Source organism: Centropristis striata, chromosome 6 (genome assembly GCF_030273125.1).
Source record: "Centropristis striata isolate RG_2023a ecotype Rhode Island chromosome 6, C.striata_1.0, whole genome shotgun sequence".
Lineage (NCBI taxonomy): Eukaryota > Metazoa > Chordata > Actinopteri > Perciformes > Serranidae > Centropristis > Centropristis striata.
The window spans coordinates 8,499,734-8,521,481 of NC_081522.1; the positions used below are offsets into that span (position 1 = coordinate 8,499,734).

Here is a 21,748-nt window from a genome sequence, read left to right on the forward strand (position 1 = left end):
GGAAGCATGAAGTGCTCTAAAACTTCCTGGTAGACGGCTGCGTTGTCCCTCAACCTCAGAAAACACAGTGGACCAACACCAGCAGATGACATGGCCCCAAACCATCAGACTGGAAACTTTACACTGGACCTCAAGCAACGTGGATTCTGTGCCTCTCCTCTCTTCCTCCAGACTCTGAGACCTTGATTTCCAAAGGAAATGTAAAATTTACTTTCATCAGAGAACATAACTTTGGACCACTCAGCAGCAGTCCAGTCCTTTTTGTCTTTAGCCCAGGCAAGACGCTTCTGTCTCTTGTTCCAGAGTGGCTTGACTTGAGGAATGCGACAGCTGAAACCCATGTCCTGCATACATCTGTGCGTGGTGGTTCTTGAAGCACTGACTCCAGCTGCAGTCCACTCTTTGTGAATCTCCCCCACATTTTAGAATGGGTTTTGTTTCACAATCCTCTCCAGGGTGTGGTTATCCCTATTGCTTGTACACTTTTTTTCTACCACATCTTTTCCTTCCCTTCACCTTTCTATTATTGTGCTTGGACACAGAGCTCTGTGAACAGCAAGCTTCTTTAGCAATGACCTTTTGTGTCTTGCCCTCCTTATGTAAGGTGCCAATGGTCATCTGTTGGACAACTGTCAAGTCAGCAGTCTTCCCCATGATTGTGTAGCCTACAGAACTAGACTGAGAGACCATTTAAAGGCCTTTGCAGGTGTTTTGAGTTAATTAGCTGATTAGAGTGTGGCACCAGGTGACTTCAATAATCTTTTCACAATATTCTAATTTTCTAAGATACTGAATTTGGCCTTTTCATTAGTTGTCAGTTATAATGATCAAAATTAAAAGAAATAAACACTTGAAATATATCAGTCTGTGTGGAATGAATGTATACATTATACAAGTTTCACTTTTTGAATGGAATTACTGAAATAAATCAACTTTTTCATGATATTCTAATTATATGACCAGCACCTGTATATAAACAGCTTGTTTTTCAAATTCAGTGTTGAAAGGGAAAATAATTGTTTTAACATGTTTTTTGTCTCAAGATGTTTTCCCAAGACTTCTGAACATCTTAATGCACTTTGAAAGACCATCCCAGTGTCTCTGACTCCACTGGAAGGATATTCCCTCATTAATAAAGGTGGTGGAAGGATCGGTGTAGCACATTGCTCTAAAATTGTTTATAGGTGTTAAACTGGGTTGAGATCAGGTGACTGTGAAGGCCTGATATATGATCTACATCATTATAATCACTTTAATTCATCACCTGAATGTTATTTTAGACCAAGGATTAACCTGAAAAAGCATTATGTATTTAATTACATGCATATATGTAAATATGTATGCAAAGCAATCTCAATTGAATTTGATAACAAGCACCTTTCATACAATCAGTCCAAAGTTCTTCACATAGAAAGAAATGAAATTGCACAACAGTAAATAGTAAAATTTTGCTGAAGTAAACGTTAAAATAAAATTAATAACAATTAATCGATAAATGTCTGTAGAAGATAATAAAATAACACGAATAAAAATAATGTGAAAAAGAAAAAGGATCCAAACTTAAAACTAAGACTATCCGAATTAAAAGCCAGATTTAAATGTTAGGTCTTAAAAAAATATATACAAATTCAATTTCTTAATTCAAACAACGTGAAATCTTGCTTTCCAACTTTAAAAAGTGAAAACTGAAGTTTACAGGGTGTACATGAAAGCAGCACTCATCTAGTTCTTTGACACTTGTTGCGCTACGTCACGAGGGGATACTTCACGTACTTTGGATTTGTTTGGTTATTTTTTAGCTAGCTTGCACTAAAAAAGAAACCGCTGCTCCAAAATGTATTAACATGTACTACAAATACAACCATGCTGTTTTTAATAATTCTAAGACAAAAGTAATAGAAAAAAAAAGATTTCAGTGTTGTGAAACGAGGTCGTGAACACCAGCCAATCGGTTCCGGATGCGGCGTCTCCGCCCACAACACCCCTCTCTCTCTCTCGGTAGTATGGCCGCCGTCCTGTAGCCTTTGGTGTGCTCAGACATAAGATTATAGCTTTTATACTTTAAAACAATGTCGGCCCTGCTTTACCTGAAGAAGTCTTTGAGCAGACTGCCTCCGAGCGTCGCTCGGCAGGTGGTCGCCTGCTGTTATCACACCGAGAAAGGTGTTTACGGTTACCGACCCAAACAGCCCGAGAGCCCGCACAAGTTACAGAGCGACCGCATCGCAGCGCTGAACCAAGGTCAGTATGTTTGGGGTTAATTCACAGCGTGGACAAGTTTACATCATCAAGAGGAGCAGAGCTGCTGAAAAACATAATTGAGAGTGCATTAAGTCTTATTTTGATAAAGTTGTTTTATTATCTACGTGTGAAGCCCATTTGAGAGCCAGTGTAATTTTTTTTAAAAAAAGGTCCTGTAAGTCATTCTAATAATGACTTAGTATCTCAATATTATGAGTTCATATTTCTAAATAATGGCTTATTATATCATGGCGATATTACAAAATCTCCAAACACTTAAGTATCACAATATTATGTTTTATGATTCTGTAGCAGACAGATTGCACAAAAAGTAGTGCTGTTGGATGTGAAAGGCACACTTGAGAGGCAGAAAATTCAAATGCAGATTATTATTATTATTATTATTATTTATGCACACAATGGTGTATTCTTTATATTATGACGTGCTTAATACCTATTGCAGTTTATCGTAATATATTGAATCATAATTCCAGTATCATGATATGTATCATATTGCCAGATTTTTTCCAATTCACAGCCTTAGTCATTCATTTAAGTAAGTTTCTCATTATTGTCAGATAGTTTCATATACTACATGTTTATTTTTCAGTAATTAGTCAGTATTTTTGGAGTTGTTCATTATTTTGAGATAAGTATGCCATTATATTGAGAAAGGTTCTCATTATTTTGAGATTCTCGTCATTTTGTGATCCTAAAGCATTATTTCTAGATAATGTCATAATTTTTGAGAACGTTTGTCATTGTTTTGAGACACTAAGTTATTATTCGGGGGTAAGAAAGTCATTATTTTCAGACATTTTGTAATTCTAGGTCATTTTTTCCAGTAAGTTTCTTTTTATAATGATGTAAATTATCTTTTAATTTTTTCATCACTAGGCTAAGTTTTATGCTGAGATGGGCTTTCATATATCCCATTATTCTTTGTGTAAAATATAATTCCTAGCTATATTGTCACTGGCTCATTGTTGTTTTGCCTACAGGAAGGTTTTGTTGCTATTATCTGAAGTTGCCATTACACGCAGTGGCTGATATTAAACTGTGTTTTGACGGCCTGTTGTCTTTCAGATCATAGTCTGGCCCGTCTGGTGGAGGCGTATAGAGCACATGGACACAAGGCTGCTAAAATTAACCCCTTACTGCCCCAACAGCCTGTTATGGACAGCATCCCGGAGATAAACATGCTGACCAGCACCATCACAGGACAACTAAACACCTCAGGTACCTGACAGCTGCAGAAAGCATCCATCTGATACTGGGATAATGACAATTTCTACTCCTCCAAACCATGTTTTACTACTTATATACATGCAACATCATGAAATCCATCCATTTTCTCAGACATTAGTTTGAAAGAACAAGCTTACAGAAACCGGGAAAACTTTCCAAGATTATTTATGTTAAACTCCACGTTCAAGAAATAAAAAAGCTTTAAATATGCTATGATTGTTTTTGCTGATTTTTCTTATTTATTAATATTCCTATTCCCTTTTTCTAATGTTAAGTTATTTGAGTATTTGGCTGAATGCTATGCAAATAACTGTGATTTTATTAAGTAGAAACTTTTCTAATTTTATCAATCTAAGGATAGAAATGGTTGGAGGATGCTGTTACATTTCAGCTAATGTTAAAATAGAAGTGCAGATGAGTTTGTGAAAAGTCATCTAGTTAACTGCATTCACTATTCACACCAGGTATAAAATAGTCTTTGATTGCATAAGATTAGAATAAATACAGTGGCGCTCTCACTCCTGGAAAAATACCTAAACATTGCTCCTGTATTCACTTGTCGGTGTGCTCACGGCTCCTCCGATGTGCTTCTGCAGGTCTTCAACACTTTGGCAAGACGCAGGCTTCTGTCAAAGAAGTTCAGGCGTACCTGGAAGAAGCGTACTGCGGCCACCTGTCAGTGGAGACCAGCCAGCTGAGCAGCCTCGAGGAGAGAGAGTGGTTCGCCGACCGCTTTGAGGAACTCAAGAAGACGAGTTTCTCCACCGAGGAGAGGAGGCGGCTGGCCAAGATCATGCTGGAGTCTCAGGTACGTCCAGGAAGGTGAAAGAGGTCGAGGACAAAGTTATTTGAAGAGAAAAAACAAACCAGGTGTGTGCCAAAGTGCTTTACAACAACATGACTGTGCAAAAAGAATATTACAGGACATTGTTACTTAAAAACACGTGTTATGTTAATATAGATTAAATCTGTAAACTTTATTTTTCACAGTTGCATCTTTAGTAATTTAAATGTGACGATGAAGGCTTCAAGAGTGAAAAAAATCCTTGGTTTCGGTATCTTAAAGTGCTTGAATTTTGCTGTATTAACCCTGCTCATGTCATCCAGACATTTTGCAAGGTTGGAGAAGGATGCAGAAAAAATGTCTATTTTTTTTTTACTTTTTATTGAAATTTGTCAAACAAATATTACAGACAGGGAGGAATACATTCATTCAATCAGGGAGCCATCAAGGCCAGGAATTCACTCCCTAAGTTATTTTTTTTCCTTTTTTTTTTCAGTAAATGAGTTGAAAAAACAAAAACAAACAAACAAAAAAACAACAACAACAAACAAACAAAACCACAGACCACCTCACTGACACTTCTCAACAGATAAGCACACCAAATCAATGAAAATGTCTGTATTATTTGACATCTCTTATCATGTTTCGTTTCGTTAAATCCATCCGTTTCTTCACTTTTCTCTCATCTCGTGCAGGAATTTGACCACTTTCTTGCTACAAAGTTCTCTACTGTTAAACGTTATGGAGGAGAAGGAGCAGAGAGCATGATGGGCGTCTTCTACGAGCTTATCCACCAGCTGGCTCACAGCGGCGTCACGGACATGGTCATCGGCATGCCGCACAGAGGCCGACTCAACCTCCTGACAGGCCTGCTCAAGTTCCCACCAGAGGTTAATCATTGAGACGGCCTCATTTAATGAGACGTGTTCGCCTTGAAATAATCCGTGACAAGATGAGATTGTTTATTCTGCATGACTGTAATCAGAAGCACAAGTAAACAGAAAGTCGCAGCCAGCTGCCAAAGGGTAAACAAGGGTTAGATAACATCACACCACACGCTTTCTTCTCTCTAGCTCATGTTCCGGAAAATGCGCGGCCTCAGTGAGTTCCCCGACGCCTCGCCTGCCATCGGGGACGTCCTCTCCCACCTCACCTCCTCAGTGGAGCTGGACTTCGGAGCCAAGCGGCCGATTCACGTGACCATGCTGCCCAACCCGTCTCACCTCGAGGCGATCAACCCCGTTGCTCAGGGCAAAACCAGAGCCAGGCAGCAGCTCAGGCAGGAAGGAGACTATTCAGCTGAAGAGCACGCCCAGCCAGGGGACCAAGTCGTCTGTCTGCAGGTACGAAACAACTAATACACACACATTCAATTCAATTCAATTCAACTTTATTTATAGAGCGCATTTCATGCACAAGGCAGACTCAATGTGCTTCACAATACACATAATTACAGTTTAAAACAACAACAACAACAAAAAACAAAGAAAAATCAAACAAATCGATTACAAATTAATTGAAGAGTGCAGGTAGACAAGCCATGCCATATTCACCACATATACACTTACTTACTCACACATGTGCACCCACTCCCACAACCACACATGCACACAATTCAACCAAATGCTGTAGAGAAAAGATAAGTTTTTAATCTGTTTTTAAAAATGGCTACTGATGTGGCAAGTTTAACTGTGTCAGGCAGGGTGTTCCACTTTCTTGGGGCATAAACACTAAAAGCTGCTTCTCCTTCTTTGGATCTGGTGTGAGGGATGAGTAAGTTGCCACTGCCTGTTGACCGAAGTGTTCTTGCTGGGGTGTAGGTGATGAGCATGCAATCAAGAGATTTAGGTTTGCAAGAGGAGAATGCAAAAGCCTTTATTTCGATAGTGACTGAAGAGAAACTGACAGGAGCACTATGACATGCAGATATAGGTCTCCAGAATCCAGTGTGGATGATTTGCTTGTATGATGATAAACTACAACCAGACCAATATGTCTTAAACTTTAAAAACATTGTATTAATTGTGTATTCTTTTTTCGTTCATTTTTGTCACGATCACATCTACAATAGATCAAATGTTTTGCTCAAGAGCAAAATAAAAAGCATGAACAGCTCATGCATGCATATGTTACTACACATGAAGTATTGTTATTTGTGTTTTCGGACCACAATGTTAATAAGCTGCCAAAAGGGAGCTCCTCTTTGCTTTTCCAGCCTTTAAATCAACCCTCCTTACTGTCCGTTGATATATTTTACCATTTTTAATGCTTTATTTAATTTTGCATTTTTTAGGATTAAAAAAATGGCACAAGGATTGCATGATTGTCTATCACTAACACAAATCCAGAAATGTTGGAACTTAAATAAAACATATGAGATAATTTGCTAATCCTTTCTGACATAAATTCAGTTGAAAACTCTACAAAGACTGTATATGTTATATTCACACTGATCCGACTTTTGATTTGGGAAACATACACTAAATTATTCATGTGATGCATTCTGTTTTTATCTACATATTACAGCGTCCCATCATTCTGAATCAGGGTTATATTTTGATGCAACAATTTTTTGAAAAATTCTAAATACCTTCTGTCTAAAATTGAAATATTCTCTGTCTGTATTTTGTCTGTTCTTCGATTTCTTTCTACAACCTGATCGATTTCACACTTGCTGGGTGTATTTCTCAGAAGTGCGGTGTCAAGTGTAAATTTATTTGGAGTAAAACTGCAAGCACAAATACAGGAGACCAAACAATCAGCCTGCTCTGAACAATCACTGCTCTAGTAATCAAAATAATACAATCTTAACGATTGTGCAGCCTTTGCAGAGATCTCTTTCACATTAGGGATGTGCCATATTGTATCATTCACAATTATACCAGTATATTTTTTTTTCTTGAGTATCATGATAACAACATTCCTACTTCATGACATAGTGGCGTAAGGGTTTCCTATTAATAACCTAGACAGTGGCGGCCCGCCAGAGTTTCATGTGCTGCATTAACGTCACATTTCAAGCTCCTGAAAGTATATTTACAGTTTTCATAATATAAAGTTATTTTGCATTGTGTTGCCGTTGCTCAGCAGAGTGTCTGTCACCCGTCAGTCAGTCAAAACCCGACCCACCTCTCATCCTCCTCCAAGACATGCGTGCACATTCACACACTTGCACACACACTGAATATACCGAGCTGCCACTGCGCTTCCAAACAATTCCAGCATTAAAGAGAAACGTGCCCACCTGTCTGTCAGTTCCGTCCCCCCAACATCGCTCCGTCTGCGTGTGTGCACGCTGAACTAAATACTATCAACCTGTCCAGGTGGTCAGAGGTCCAAACACACTGCTGCTTTATGCCGTTCGTTAGCCGCGAGCTACCAAGAGCTAAGAATTAAAGTTGTGTTAATCACAAAAAGCAACTATTGCTTCCTGTCGCTAAACAATGCAGCTTTCAAAATAAGAGCACAATGTGGTAACAGAATCCACCACAGAATTTACAAGAAGACTGTCAAAATAAGATGCCTTAAATAAAATGTACAAGGACCTTTATTCTCCTTTACAGTAATTAATTAAAACTGATTTGGCAATGATTAAGATCAGTGTATATGATGGAATTGTTGCATTAGAATGTGTGAGAGGGACCAAATTTGGGCTTTTATGAGAAAAAAAAATGCTCCAGGGGAGCATGCCCCCAGACCCCCCTAGCCAGCTATTTTTCAACACTGTCTGGCTACTCCATATTCTGGTGGAAAGCCATGTTGACTGTGAAAAATCTTATGTGATGTGTTTTTTATTTTGTTGTACGTTATTTATTTATTTATACAGACTAAAAAATCATATTTTCTATATATTTTTCAGTATTTTGCAATATCATACATTATTATAATAATTATAATTATAATTATTTACATATCCCCAAAAAACCCTGAAATATCGTGATAATCTTTTAGGGCCATATCGCCCACCCCTATTTCACATGGGAAAGGATGTCCCACAATTGTTCAAGCCTGTTTTTAAAGCATGTTTCACAAGGCCATATGAGCAGTAGACAAAACATCACATGTTACAGCTGCTTGATTTGCAGTCAAAAACAACAGACATTTACTAAATCCACTGAGAAATCCACAGCCACTGATGCCCACAAGCTGTGGATCTCCAGTAATAGACATTCGAATATCTCCTTTAATCTTCTCTCCTGATCCAGGGTTCACTCTCTGCAGGAGGCCGACACACTAAACCCCTCTGGGCCTTGTTATCAAACCATCCTGCAGAGTTACCAAAGCTTCACGACAATCTCTGTTGTCTTCTCCGCAGGTCCATGGTGACGGCTCTTTCCCTGGCCAGGGGATCGTTCCAGAAACTCTGACCATTTCAAGCCTCCCTCACTACAGAGTGGGTGGGAGCTTCCACCTCATTGTGAACAACCAAGTGGGCTACACCACTCCATCGGAGAGGGCGAGATCCTCTCTGTACTGCAGTGATGTCGGTCAGTGAAACGGATCAAAATAATTAAATATTTGCTGCTTAAAAATCTGTTCATTTGTATTTGTAAATGTGCGTATGTGCAAATTTAAAGTATTTTAAAAGTGAAACCTTTTTGAAGCTATCTGAATTGCCAAAGCCCAAGAAGTGTTTTCATGCGACTTGTTATCAGAAACTGATGATCATGTTTGTACCACAGGTAAGATGGTGAACTGCGCTGTGATCCACGTAAACGGCGATGATGCAGAGGAGGTGCTGCGGGCCACTCGGCTGGCTGTGGAGTACCAGCGTCTTTTCAGGAAAGACGTCATCCTGGACCTGATCTGCTACCGTCAGTGGGGCCACAATGAGCTGGACGAGCCGTTCTTCACCAACCCGGCCATGTACAAGATCATCCGGTCAGTTACAGTTTCCTCTTTTACTTTGTATCACAACACACAATCACCATCAGGTCAAAAGTTAGTTACACATACTTCTGGTGCATATTTTTAAGCCCCTTTCCTTAAAACAGTGTATAGATGAATACAGCAGCAATCTGAATCTGTTGAGACCCTGCCCTCTGTTTGTATTTTCCAATTTTTTTTTATTTTGCTGTATTTGGGACGTTTCTGGGCGTCACCCTTTGGGCATGATAACTATTAAAATTTTGGCTCACAAGCAAAGCCGTTGGGAACACCCTCACTGGAGGCTGCATCTCAACTGACAGCAGATATTGTTTTAAATGTCTTGGATATTATAGGATTTTTTTTTTTCCAAAATAGAGTAAAACTAAGACTGTTTGTTTAGAAAATTCAGTACCTCCTGAATCACTCATCACTTTGAGTCATATGTGTAGATTAACAAACTATTATTCTCCCAGTAACATATTATATTCATTGCACATTGTCTATTGTACTAGTGAATGACACAATCATTTTTAACCTGTGCATAAAAAAAATCTGAAAAAGTGGAAATACCAAAAAAGTCTTAGAATTTCTCACAAAAGTTTTCATGTTTAGCTGAGGTGGAAAAGTTGATTTATCAATAAAGGCAAAATGTGACAAAGTGCAATGGAAAAGGATTTAGCAAATGAATGATGACGTACAAGAAGCATCGACTGAAGGTTTTGAAGGTTGAATGTTTTTTTGAATGGAAAAAGTGTTTATCTGAGTGAACCAAGTCCTAATAATGGGTGAAAACAAACATTATTTGCATTTTCTTTTGCCAATTTTCTCCTGATGTTTGTCTCATTGTTGCATCCTCTCAGATCCCGTAAGAGCGTCCCTGACTCGTACTCAGACCAGCTGATCTCCGAGGGTCTGATGACCGACGTGGAGCGTGACGAGATCAAATCCAAACACTACGCCATGCTTAATGACAAGCTGTCCAACATGACCCTGTACAGCCCTCCACCCACCAACCTGCAGGGCCGCTGGGGGGGTCTGGCCGAGCCGCAGGCCAAAGTCACCACCTGGGACACAGGGGTCCCCGTCCCCCTGCTGCAGTTTGTGGGAGCCAAGTCTGTGGACATCCCCGAACAAATCCAGATGCACAGCCACCTCAATAAGACCCATGCACAGGTGCGGCCATCGTCTCTGCCATTTCTGTTGGATGTCTGTTGTTTCATAGCAGCAGCTGGATGATTTGTTTTCCTCCTGTGTGAACTCAGGCTCGGTTGCAGAAGTTGGAAGAAGGGACCAAACTGGACTGGTCCACAGCAGAGGCTTTGGCTTTCGGTTCTCTCCTCTCACAAGGTCAGCAGAAAATATACAAAATCAAATATAAGAATCCAACAAGATCTCCAACTTAAACGACACAATCGGTTATTTGTCAGTACCGCACATAATGACATATACAAGTGTCTGTCAAAACGACCCATATGAGCGCTTCACAGTAAAGTGAGGAGATCGTTCTAAAGGTAGTACACACGTGAAATTAGAGACACATGAAATTTGTGGTTGTAAAAAAAAAAAAGCTGCCGTTTTGTTGAATTCACTGATCAATGTTTAGGGCCAAAAACATCCTAGTAAGGCGTTATAATAGACAGTTCTAGCAGTAAAAAAGGACTTAAATGTGGAAGTGATGTAGTTACGAAGGCTACTACATAAGCATAAGGTTTGCTGTTGTAAATAAAAAGCTGCAGTTTCGTTGAATTAAGGCTACAAATCCAATGATCTAGGTTTAGGGCAAAAAACTTTTTGTTGAGGCATTTTAAAAGACAGTTTAAACAGTAAATAAATGTACATAAATTCCAAAAGTGAGGTAGTTACAAGGACGTGACTACTGGAAGTGACAGAGTTATATAAAAACGTGATGCACGGAAGTTCATTGATTTCACATGGGACACGAACCCCGTTCTCCTGGGTGAAAGTCTGATGTGTGTGTGTGTGTGTGTGTGTGTGTGTGTGTGTGTGTGTGTGCGTGCTAGAAATGTGATCAAAATCCATTTTTATGCAGAAACTAAGTCAAAATATTGATTTTTTTTCACTAAAAATGAGAGAACTGTCCGCCATGTTTTTTGTTCTGACCGCCGGGACCTTAGAAGTCACATGACTTGGAACAAACCAATAGGAAAAAATATTAACTTGCATTGGAGCGAAATCTGTGTCAGTTTCACGGAAATTTGAGTGATTCCGTGGCTATTCCACGGATTTTGAGTTAAGCGAATCCGTGGCTATTGCACGGATTCCTGTGAGACCAGGTTCATTTGATTGCATTGCTATCAAGGAATGGATTTGAAGAATTCAAATTATTGTTGTTACAGGCTTTAATATTCGAATCAGCGGACAGGACGTTGGCAGAGGCACGTTCAGTCAGCGGCACGCCATGGTGGTGTGTCAAGAAACTAGCGAGATGCACATCCCTCTGAACCACATCAGCCCTCAGCAGACCGGCTTCCTGGAGGTAAAATCCATCAGTGTGAACATAATCTGTCTAAATCATTACACATTTATGACCTGAATTCTGTCATGTGGTGTATTGTGATGTCTTTGTGTGTGTGTGTGTTTAGGTGTGTAACAGCCCGCTGTCTGAGGAGGCCGTGCTCGGGTTTGAATACGGTATGAGCATCGCACAGCCGAAGCTTCTGCCCATCTGGGAGGCTCAGTTTGGAGATTTCTTCAACGGAGCGCAGATCATCTTTGATACCTTCCTCTCTGGAGGTAAACCTCTGTCTGCTCTGATTCACAATTACTCATTATCTCACATTTTTGGAAAAGTCTTCACACATCAGATGTGTAACTGCTGTGTCCTCAGGTGAAGCCAAGTGGCTGCTGCAGTCCGGGCTGGTGATCCTGCTGCCTCACGGCTACGATGGAGCCGGGCCTGAACACTCCTCCTGCCGGATGGAGCGCTTCCTCCAGGTCTGTGGTGAATGGAATGTAATCCACGTCAAAGCCAGTTATTTTCTGATGTAAATAGTTATAAGTGTTTGTAGTGTAAAGAGCGCTCATGTCAGGCTCTTATTATTACATTACTGCTTGAAAACCAGACAAACAGGAACACCTCAGCTCAGTTTCCTTAAAACTCTGCTGCCTTACCTCGTGTGTCACACAGATTTTTGGGTACGTTGTCATCATCGGCTTGTATCAGACCGGGTCATCACTTTTTGGATAAACTAGCAAAACCTTAACCTAAAAAGCTGTTTATTAACCTAATCTTTGCCTCAACCCGAATATTTAACCTAAAGGAGACCTTGCATCTTATTGTAACTTCAGATATACTTTTTTTTTTTGTTTTCATCAAAGATACACATTTTCATTATGCTCCTTGAACTGCTGGCACAACTACAACCACGACTAGGCTTTTTCTGAAGAGTGCCGATAAATTCTCAGATTGTCCATCATAACGTTATTACTAGGAAATATATACAACTCAATAGTGCTGCAATATATTGACATTTAGATGGACCGAATTATGTCCAGCAACAAAAAACTCTTCCCGCTATATTCTCATATCAATGTAGTTTCTGCATTAATAGATGTTCTAGCCCAAATGGCCATATAAATAAGTATGAAACCAAATTACAAATTATAGAAAAGCATGTATAGTATGTTCTGTATGTTTGACAGGCCTCACATCAACTGATCTCTTTTCTTTACATAAATTATTAATGCATTTAGCATAGTTAGGCAACATTAGGATAGTGCAGGTTAAAGGAGTAATCTACGTTATTTGTATAAAACCAACTACTCAACCAAGGAAAATTCAAATGTACAATCAGAGCACGGATCAGACGGTCACAGAGCTCGCTGAAATATTCCCTCTACGTCCTGCAAAACAACATCCATCCAAGATTTTAGGGAGTCACACCAAAGTCGGTCATTCAGGTTAATTATATCATAATTGATCTAATGTAGTGCTGTGTTTTCAATATTTCTTATCCCTCACACAACCAACTTTGCCTTCATACAACCGTCTCATGTAGTCAGATGATGTGAATGATTACAGGCTGTGATCTTTCGTCATGCATCTCATGTGACATGACCTTTGCATTGCTACATGTCCAAGTCCTGCAAATATGTTGACTGTTGAATGATATACTAAAACACCTTGGAAGTTTTTTTATGAAGGTTTAATGTTTTACCTCAGCCAGTTCAGAAATTACCTTTTGGGTCCAGCTTTGAGGTTTATTACTAGATCACTAAAAGGATTTAGCTTAAACTTTAAGGACCAATGCTCCTTGGCTCTTTGGCCCTTATATAATACTTGTATTGATTTCCAAATTACAGGGCTTTTACACAAAATCTGACCAGTGTCATTGTACAGACGTCATTCTGTATCCACTTCGGATATTCGTCGTCAGAGTGTAGAACTAACAGGCTGTGAACCGGTGTAATCAATAACAATTTAACAGAGATGCTGTCTCTTAATTGTCCATTAGCAATCAGCAGACAAAGACATCAGATTGCGGCTGTGTCCGAAATCACTCCCCCGTCTGCTCCCGCTATAATAGACACCCTGTAATTTACAACACAGTGAACAGTAAATTGAGACTTCAGGTGCTTAAGAATCATTGTCATCTTGCATCATCAGTAAAGTTTTGATCTATAAATGTGATGCATTGCAGTGTGGGATTGTTAGATTTAAGTAGTGGACATGCCACATTTCACACTCGATACAAATAAAATGTCGGAGGGTAAATGTAGTGCACATAGCATTTGTCTGAAATTGCTGTTAAAAGAATGCATGATTTTTTTTTTAAATGTCTAAATGTGTAGGAAGACTTGCTAAAAACCAGTGTAGTGGAAATCGTTCCACATTGCAACATAAGAAGTGATATTAAATCATGCACTGAGCAGATTGAAAGTAGTTACATTCTTCAACGAAAAAAAACCCCAGAGGGTCTTTTTTTTAAATAGTCCCAGCCTGTCATTCCCAGTTTAGTGATTTTTCACAGACCGCCACACAGCTGTGTTCAGAGGAACATTTAATAATATTGTTTTAAAGCGCTTCTCTATCTCTGCTGTTATTTGTTAACTGATTTACAGATGTAACTTTCTGACCTGAATGTGTTTTACCTGCAGCTTTCTAGTTGGTGATGTGTTGTGTAACACATTACCCGAACTGTAAATGATTGCCAACTCATCCGGTTTTGTCTCTCAGATGTGTGACAGTAAAGAAGAAGGTGTGGACGGCGACAATGTGAACATGGCCGTGGTGAACCCCACCACGTCTGCTCAGTACTTCCACCTGCTGAGGAGGCAGATGATCCGGAACTTCCGCAAACCTCTCATCGTGGTCGGACCCAAGATGCTGCTCAGATTCTCTGTAAGCACTGTAGACGGTTCATATTTACGTACCGAACCATCATGGTGTCAGGGTCACAGTCTGGTGCATGCAGAATACACAGCATGTTGATTAGTAAGTTGATGAGTTCAAGTTAAGTGTGAGTTCTGCCCGGAAACTTTTAAATGTACGGTTTCAGCAATTACTGAGGTTAGCACAACAAGCCAGCCAGAGAGAGAGAAAATTGTGTATTATAGCTGCATAAATAATAAATTGCAATTCATTTTGCAGCTCTATATCCAGTATCCAAAGGACAGTTTAGTAATGTGTTGGTTCAGAGATGTCCCGGTCTACAAATCATATTCTACAGAATTCCTAAAAAAAAAATGTGTTTGTTTGCAACCACCAAAAGTGGTTGTTAACCTATAATCATTGAAAAATAAGAATGCAGGCAAAATGCTACCTCAGTCACCAGCAAGAGGATTTCATCCGTTTTCAACACTTTCTGTTCAATGTAAACTAAAAGAATCGTATCCATATGCATTTGGGTTTTTTTTCCGAGTCATGACTCCTTAACTGGGATATGAACTGGACTGTGACTTCTATGAAATGTTATTCCCCTGGTAGAAACGTATAACATTTCCAACTCCTGTTCACAGATATTTCCATGCCAGTGGTTGAATTATGTGTGTTGTTTCCACAGGGGGCAGCGTCCAGTCTGACTGAACTGGCTCCAGGAACCTCTTTCAGACCAGTGCTGGGTGATGCTTCAGTCTCAGCCGAAAGGTACAGAGGTTACTACATTTAACGATTGTGAAAACTTCTCTAATGATTGTAGTAAATTCTGTAGTGCATCCTCAGTGTGGTGGCTTATATTTAAACAAGTAAATCATTTTAAAGAAGTTCATAAAAACCTGCTAAAACGTCCATTTTCCTGTTATTCCATGCAGTGTCCAGAAGGTGGTGCTGTGCTCAGGGAAGCATTACTATGCCCTGCTGAAACAGAGGGAGACATCAGCAGCCAATCAGAACACGGCACTGATCCGTGTGGAGGAGCTGTGTCCGTTCCCACTGGACGCCCTGCAGCAGGAGTTCAAAAAATACCCCAACGCCAAAGGTATGTGTGGGACCTGCACCTGCACTGTGAGCAGGCGTACCGACTGTATAAATGGAACACAACTCACTCGCTTTATGAACAAAGTAAAGACTGTTTTCTTCGACACAATATTTTATTTATGGCTGCAACTGATGACTGTTTGACCCTTTGAAGCAAACAAAAACGTAAATAACTGATGATACAAAGGGATGTTTTAAGGAGGCATTAAAATGACTTGTATGATACATTATAAGTCTACTAAATGTTAAACTATATGCCTTATGTGTATATTCAGCTTGATGCTAATTATTTTAGATCATAATGATACATTTATTTATATAGCCCTTTTCAAAATAGGTGTAACAAAGTGCTTCATAAGATAACAAGTGTTTACGTACGTGTGCTCATCCACGTGTTCATGCATTCACACACACACACACACACACACACACAACCCCACAGATGCTTGACCTGCACGCCAAATTACAGCCTCCTCGAGCAAAAATTGTGACCACGAGAGGTCGGAGACATTAAAGCTGCTGGTTGCAGCTAATAAAAGCAGCTAATTTAAAGTTAAAGCAGTATGATAAATATTAAAACAGAACATCATGGAACACATCAATAACAGTATAATAAAGTGGTAAAACAAGGTGATTGAAACTACACACACACACACACACACACACGCATATATAAATGTCATAGTGTTCGTGTCACCATAGTGTGTAATTCAGTCTGTAGTCTCCTGTGTCTCTCGTGTCCCCTGTTCCTCTTTGCTGACATGCTTTCTGTGTTCTGCACACGTCATGATTTCTGAGGCATTTCCATTTGCTACATTATGTAACACTGCAGTCTGTTTGAATGATGGACGAGAGGCAGCACTAGTTTATTTATACACTATTTTTCACGTACAAAGGAAATCTGTTCCTTTACTCAAGGTTAAAATGCATTAGAAGAACATTAAACCCAAACGGTAATGAAGATCAATAATTTTAAAATGAAATAAGACATAAAGACAAAAAAATAGACAACAGAATGAGTCATATACTGCAGCTTCAGAGCAGAAATAAAAATCCCAAATGTAATAAGAAGCAAATGCAAATTCAGATCTTATGGAAAGATTGTTCCAGATATCCAGAGAAACTTTCCATGTTTTGATGTAATCCTCTCTTTTGTTCTTTTCTTTTTTTTCAAGAAATATACATAAACACCACCACAATCTTATCAGACCTACTGAAAATATATTATATATATATATATATATATATATATATATATATATATATATAATAATAACAACAACAACAACTTTATAACACCTTTATAAAACAGAAGTTAAAACAAATAATAAAAGTAGATAAAATCCAAAACAAAAATAAAGAAAATAACAAACTATTTCAGCAAATCGGTTATATATATTTGTTGTATATTTGTTTTGTTATTCTTCTTCAGTGAAACCGACACAAAATGACCTTTGACCTTTTATTGACAACAGAAAGTCATTTCAGTTTTTATCATTAACTGTTTTGGAGGAAAGTGATTTGTCTTTAAAACGCTCGGGACAGAAAGTCACTCGATCTGAATTTGAGTGTCGGGCAGAGAAACAATTACAAAAGCAGCTCATCAAGTGACTCACAGGAAGTTGAATGCTTTCCAGCAGCTTCAATAGAAGTCTGACAGTCTCCACCTTTAATAACAGACTCCTCAAGAAAACATTAGACAAAGAAACCAGAAATGCTGGTGCATCAGTGAATCTGTCAGACAAAAATCTAAAGTATGAGCTTCACCACTCTGATGCTCACAGCAGAGAGTTCAGTGTGAAGCGTCTGTTTCTTTGTCACTGAATCAGTGTCAATCCAGATAAGACTGCAGCTGTGATTGCTTCATTTCATTATGCAAGACTTTCCTTACATGAGGAACTAGCAGCTATCAGTGTCGAAATCCTTCTCTTTAAGTTTTTATATTTGTTGGTTGTTTTTTGCCTGAAGAGGATGCAACACAATTACATCAGAAGAGGAGGAAACCTATACTCAGGCCGCTTTTAAATTAAACAAATTTGTTGCAATAGATAAATCTCCTTTTAAGTTTTCTCAGCACAGCAGCACATGTACTTGCAATCACTGAAAATATTTCTCCCTGCAAAGGCCGGTATCGGTGTATATATTGTCCGATATGTGCTGTTATTAAAACCTCTTTTTCACAATATATAATGCAGAAAATGATGCTTGGTGTGATTTAGAAATAGTGTCAGCTATTGACTGAAACTGAACAATAATGATGTTTATTTAGCTGTTTATTATATTTCTATTTATCATCATTTATAGAACTGGATGACAATATAATACATTGTTTGTATAATGTATAACAATGTTAAATATTTAACAAAAAGTTATGTTTGTAAATGCAACCAGAGAGCATGAATATGAATAATAGATCCACAATCCTCATAAAAAGTCTATTTTCATTCCAGTTTTAAAATTGACTCAATCTGCCACGATATCAGTAATCTATGAATCTCCCCCCTCTAAAATCAGTATCTTAGCTGTCCAAAAATCATCAACACTGTTCCACTTTTTTTTTTAGCCCTAGTTCCCACTATGTGACTTTAGCCCAGGCTTGCTAGAGCCCTGCTAGAGACCATAGCCTCTAGCAGGTTAAAACTGCTCCAGCCAACGAGAGGCATATTGAGGGTAAAATCCTCTCCCCTTATGCTATCTCTGCTATGTATGTTTTTTGCAAGGGCATCATTGCCGCATCCTGGACTGAGTGCCGCTCAAGACGACTGTGATTAGTTTTAAAGAAACACAAACAAGCTGTTGTGTCTTTTCCCCTACAGCAGAATGTATCAGGGGCAGCGGGATGTTTCTCCAGCACTGACAGAGCTGTGGAGTCAGGTCTAGCTGTGCAAGACTAAAGGTCTTCTGTAACAATAAGAAGGTTTTAAAACAATGTAATACCAACAAGCAGGACTACAGGGACAACACTGGTCTGTGCATGGATGGCTTAAAGAAAAGATCCTGTTTTGCACATCGTATTATTTCCACTTCTCGCAAATTTTAGTCATTAGTCAACAGCTAATGAGACATGATGTTCATCAAAGGCAGCTGAAAACAACAACACAAATAGAGTTCCAACACAAATATATATATTCTTTGTCAATTAATCTGCTGATTATGTTCAGGATCAATGGATTAATAATTTGGAGATATTCAGTTTACTATAATAGCCTAAGACAGACAGCAATATTGACATATGGGGAAAAAAAGTGTTACGTCCTTGTTTCTGATCCCTGTCTGGACAATTGTCATTGAAAAGTGACATTTGAAAGTTCAGGTTTCACTTCAGCTCTCTATTTCATTGTTTTCACCTCAACAAACTGAATCCAGTTTCAGTTGCATCAAACCGTCTGCATTCAAAGGGCAATAGAGAAGAACCAAAGAGTCGCATGTTCAGTGAAAAAACACTGTGAGTTATGTCCTCTTTTATTTTCAATGTAATTAATGTTTAAAAATCCCCCCACAGAGTTTGTTTGGAGTCAGGAGGAGCCACAGAACATGGGGCCCTGGTCTTTCGTAGCACCCAGGTTTGAGAAGCAGCTGGCCTGCAAGGTGAGAAATGTTTCAAATAATGTCATCTTCAATATGAAACCTAAATGACTAGACTGGATTTTTTTTTAAAGTGGGGTTGTATTAGGTACTTCTCCATATTCAATGCGTTATATACAGTTGATGTCGGTCGGCACACCCCCGGTTTGGAGAAGCAGGCAGGAGTGCATGGAAGCTAAGCAACATATTGCTGTGGATGAGTCAGCAGCAAATATAATTTAGCCACTTAAAAATATTAGTATCATTTTAAATGTACACTACATGTAGAATATTTTCACCACTTTACCCTGGTGCCGGACAGCCCTGTTTAAGTTTATGCGGGGGGAACTAAAGCTGTTATCAATGCTTTCTTACAAGCCACCACACTCCATTGACAAAAACAGTAATTTTACCTTGCAGAGCACAAGAGTTATTGGCCTCCTGCTGCCTTGATTGGTTAGTTTGTTTGTGTTGTTGTGTGATTCTGGTGAATCCGAACCAACCATTTAAAACACCAAGGTCACACAATAAAACAAATAAAATTAAGGATGCACAGTTTGATATAACGGCTTTAGTTCACCATCGGAAAGGGCTGTCTGGAGGCAAGGTAAATCACTCAAAATATTCTAAATATAGTGTAAACTTGATACTGATATTAATTTATTAGGTTGACTTTTCTTTCAGTTGCTAAAATATTTAGTTTAGCTGCTGCTACTGTCCACAGCAGCACTTTAGTAGCTTACGTGCCTACGTATCTACTAAAGGTAATACACTGACTATGGACAAGTACCTCATATTACCCCACTTAAAAATTCCCTATCCCTTTAATGTTACACATACTACACTGTCTCCACTCTCTGTCTCAGCTCCGGTTAGTGAGCCGACCCGCTCTGCCCGCCCCTGCTGTCGGCATCGGGACCCTCCATCACCAGCAGCAGGAGGAGATCCTCGCTGCTACCTTCTCCTAAAAGACTCTAACTGGGAACTAAAATAAGCCAGTAAACAAGCATACGCACAACCCTGCATACTGGAACCTGCTGTGGTCCTCCGAAGCATCGTCACACTGAAGGTGCTGATACACGGGGCCTTTTAGACGGTGTGAATGTGCGGTTAAAAAAACATATTGGTCACTAATATAAAGAACAAATCAAAGAAAATGTTTAAGAGAATAGTGTTTGATCATTTTAACTGTTATAGTCAAACACAGGTTTTAATTATTGTGTTTATGGTTTGAAGGAAAGGCCTGAATTCCTGTTGTTTCTGATGTTTTGCCCCTTTTGTCTTATTTACTTTGCCTGTATTCTTTATTTGTTCAGTGACAAGGCATTACGATGAGAAAAAAGGACAATTTTAAGCTGTTTGGATCTGAATCAAGGCCTTAGAGACCATGTTTACAATGTGATTGCAGTTTAGAAGCACCAGTAGTGTTTGTAGCACCAGTACCAGCTCCATGTTTCAGGAATCAAAACGGTTCAGTCGCCTCAAGCATTCAGTCCATAGAAACTGTTAATTCTGTACTGTTTGGAATGTCAAATATCAGTATAAGTTGTTGGAAATGTCCCTGAAATATTTATATAAGAACAGGAGTACTTGAACTGGATTTCTGAAAAGAGATAAAGAAGAATTGTTACCATTTGATTTGATTGTTGGGTGTTTATCCAACCTTGAGTTCAAGTATTTGGAGATTATGTGGTACAAATTGGGGCTAAGTAATACTTCATCATGAGCATTATTTACTCAAGCTAAGACTTGAACTACAAATAAAAGCATTAAAGGGCTTATGTAAATAATTCAGATGGATTTCAAATGAAAATATTTTCAAATAAATCTATTTTCATGTTTGTGCATCATGTTTCTTTTCCTCTAATCTCATGTCTGAAAAGTTTGTCTTAATGTAATATGAAAACTGAGTCTTTCAATTAATTATCTTAACTGATAGTTGTTTGTTTTATGATCTACTACAGATCATAATGTCCCTCTCAATGAGCTGCACTGTGATGGGGCTCACAATCAGTTTTACAGGTATATATATATAGGTAGCTGTAGGGAAAAGACGGCTTCAAACTGACTTTCTGTAATTAAAGAAATATAAAAGAAAAGCAAAAGAACAACAACATTGGGTGCTATGGTAGCTCAACTTTACATACCCTAAAACCAATCTGGTTTGCTCTCTATTAAAGAGACTATTTCTATCTAACCAGAACTAAATTAGTCTTTGAAGGCTTTCCTGGGCATGCCAGGGGCCACCGCAGGATTACTGCACAAAAACAAAGTGCTCACACACCAACACCTGCAGGCTTATTTTTCCAGGCAAGCTTTAGAAATGAAAAATCTACTTCATGTGGCAACTCCAGCAAAACCTAACAAAAGAAGCAAAATTGAAAACAAACTAAGCTTTGAATGAACCCCCATTTATTTTATGCCTGACTTGAAAGTTGCAATACAGGGAGTGACACAACACCAGGTTAAATGAACAGAAGGCTATTTTTATTTACAAAAAGTACGAAATAAGGGAACAGAAGAAAAGCTGGGTCTTGAGTCAGAGTACCTCTTACCATTCAGCCTTCCCTTGGTCTGGTTACCTTCTGTGTATCTGAATACCCATG

The 21,748-nt window shown here is 38.9% G+C and overlaps 1 protein-coding gene across 1 annotated transcript; it reads left to right on the forward strand.

The window, feature by feature from the left end:
• Positions 1–1,928: 1,928 nt before the first annotated feature.
• On the forward strand, positions 1,929–20,973 carry dhtkd1 (dehydrogenase E1 and transketolase domain containing 1). The gene is made up of 17 exons (XM_059335962.1): positions 1,929–2,241; positions 3,328–3,480; positions 4,086–4,297; positions 4,969–5,163; positions 5,347–5,616; positions 8,589–8,760; positions 8,956–9,154; positions 10,003–10,315; positions 10,405–10,489; positions 11,500–11,639; positions 11,746–11,896; positions 11,991–12,097; positions 14,340–14,504; positions 15,166–15,248; positions 15,413–15,579; positions 19,081–19,166; positions 20,009–20,973. Exons 1-17 carry the CDS (start codon positions 2,070–2,072, stop codon positions 20,108–20,110), a joined length of 2,772 nt encoding a protein of 923 aa, XP_059191945.1. The 5' UTR covers positions 1,929–2,069; the 3' UTR covers positions 20,111–20,973.
• Positions 20,974–21,748: the final 775 nt, after the last annotated feature.

Bases quoted from the DNA above. Each gene is read 5' to 3' on its own strand.
- dhtkd1 (XM_059335962.1), top strand. From the start codon at position 2,070: ATGTCGGCCCTGCTTTACCTGAAGAAGTCTTTGAGCAGACTGCCTCCG. The intron at 11,640-11,745 runs GTAAAATCCATC...GTGTGTGTTTAG, and splicing joins AGCAGACCGGCTTCCTGGAG to GTGTGTAACAGCCCGCTGTC. The intron at 19,167-20,008 runs GTGAGAAATGTT...TCTCTGTCTCAG, and splicing joins AGAAGCAGCTGGCCTGCAAG to CTCCGGTTAGTGAGCCGACC.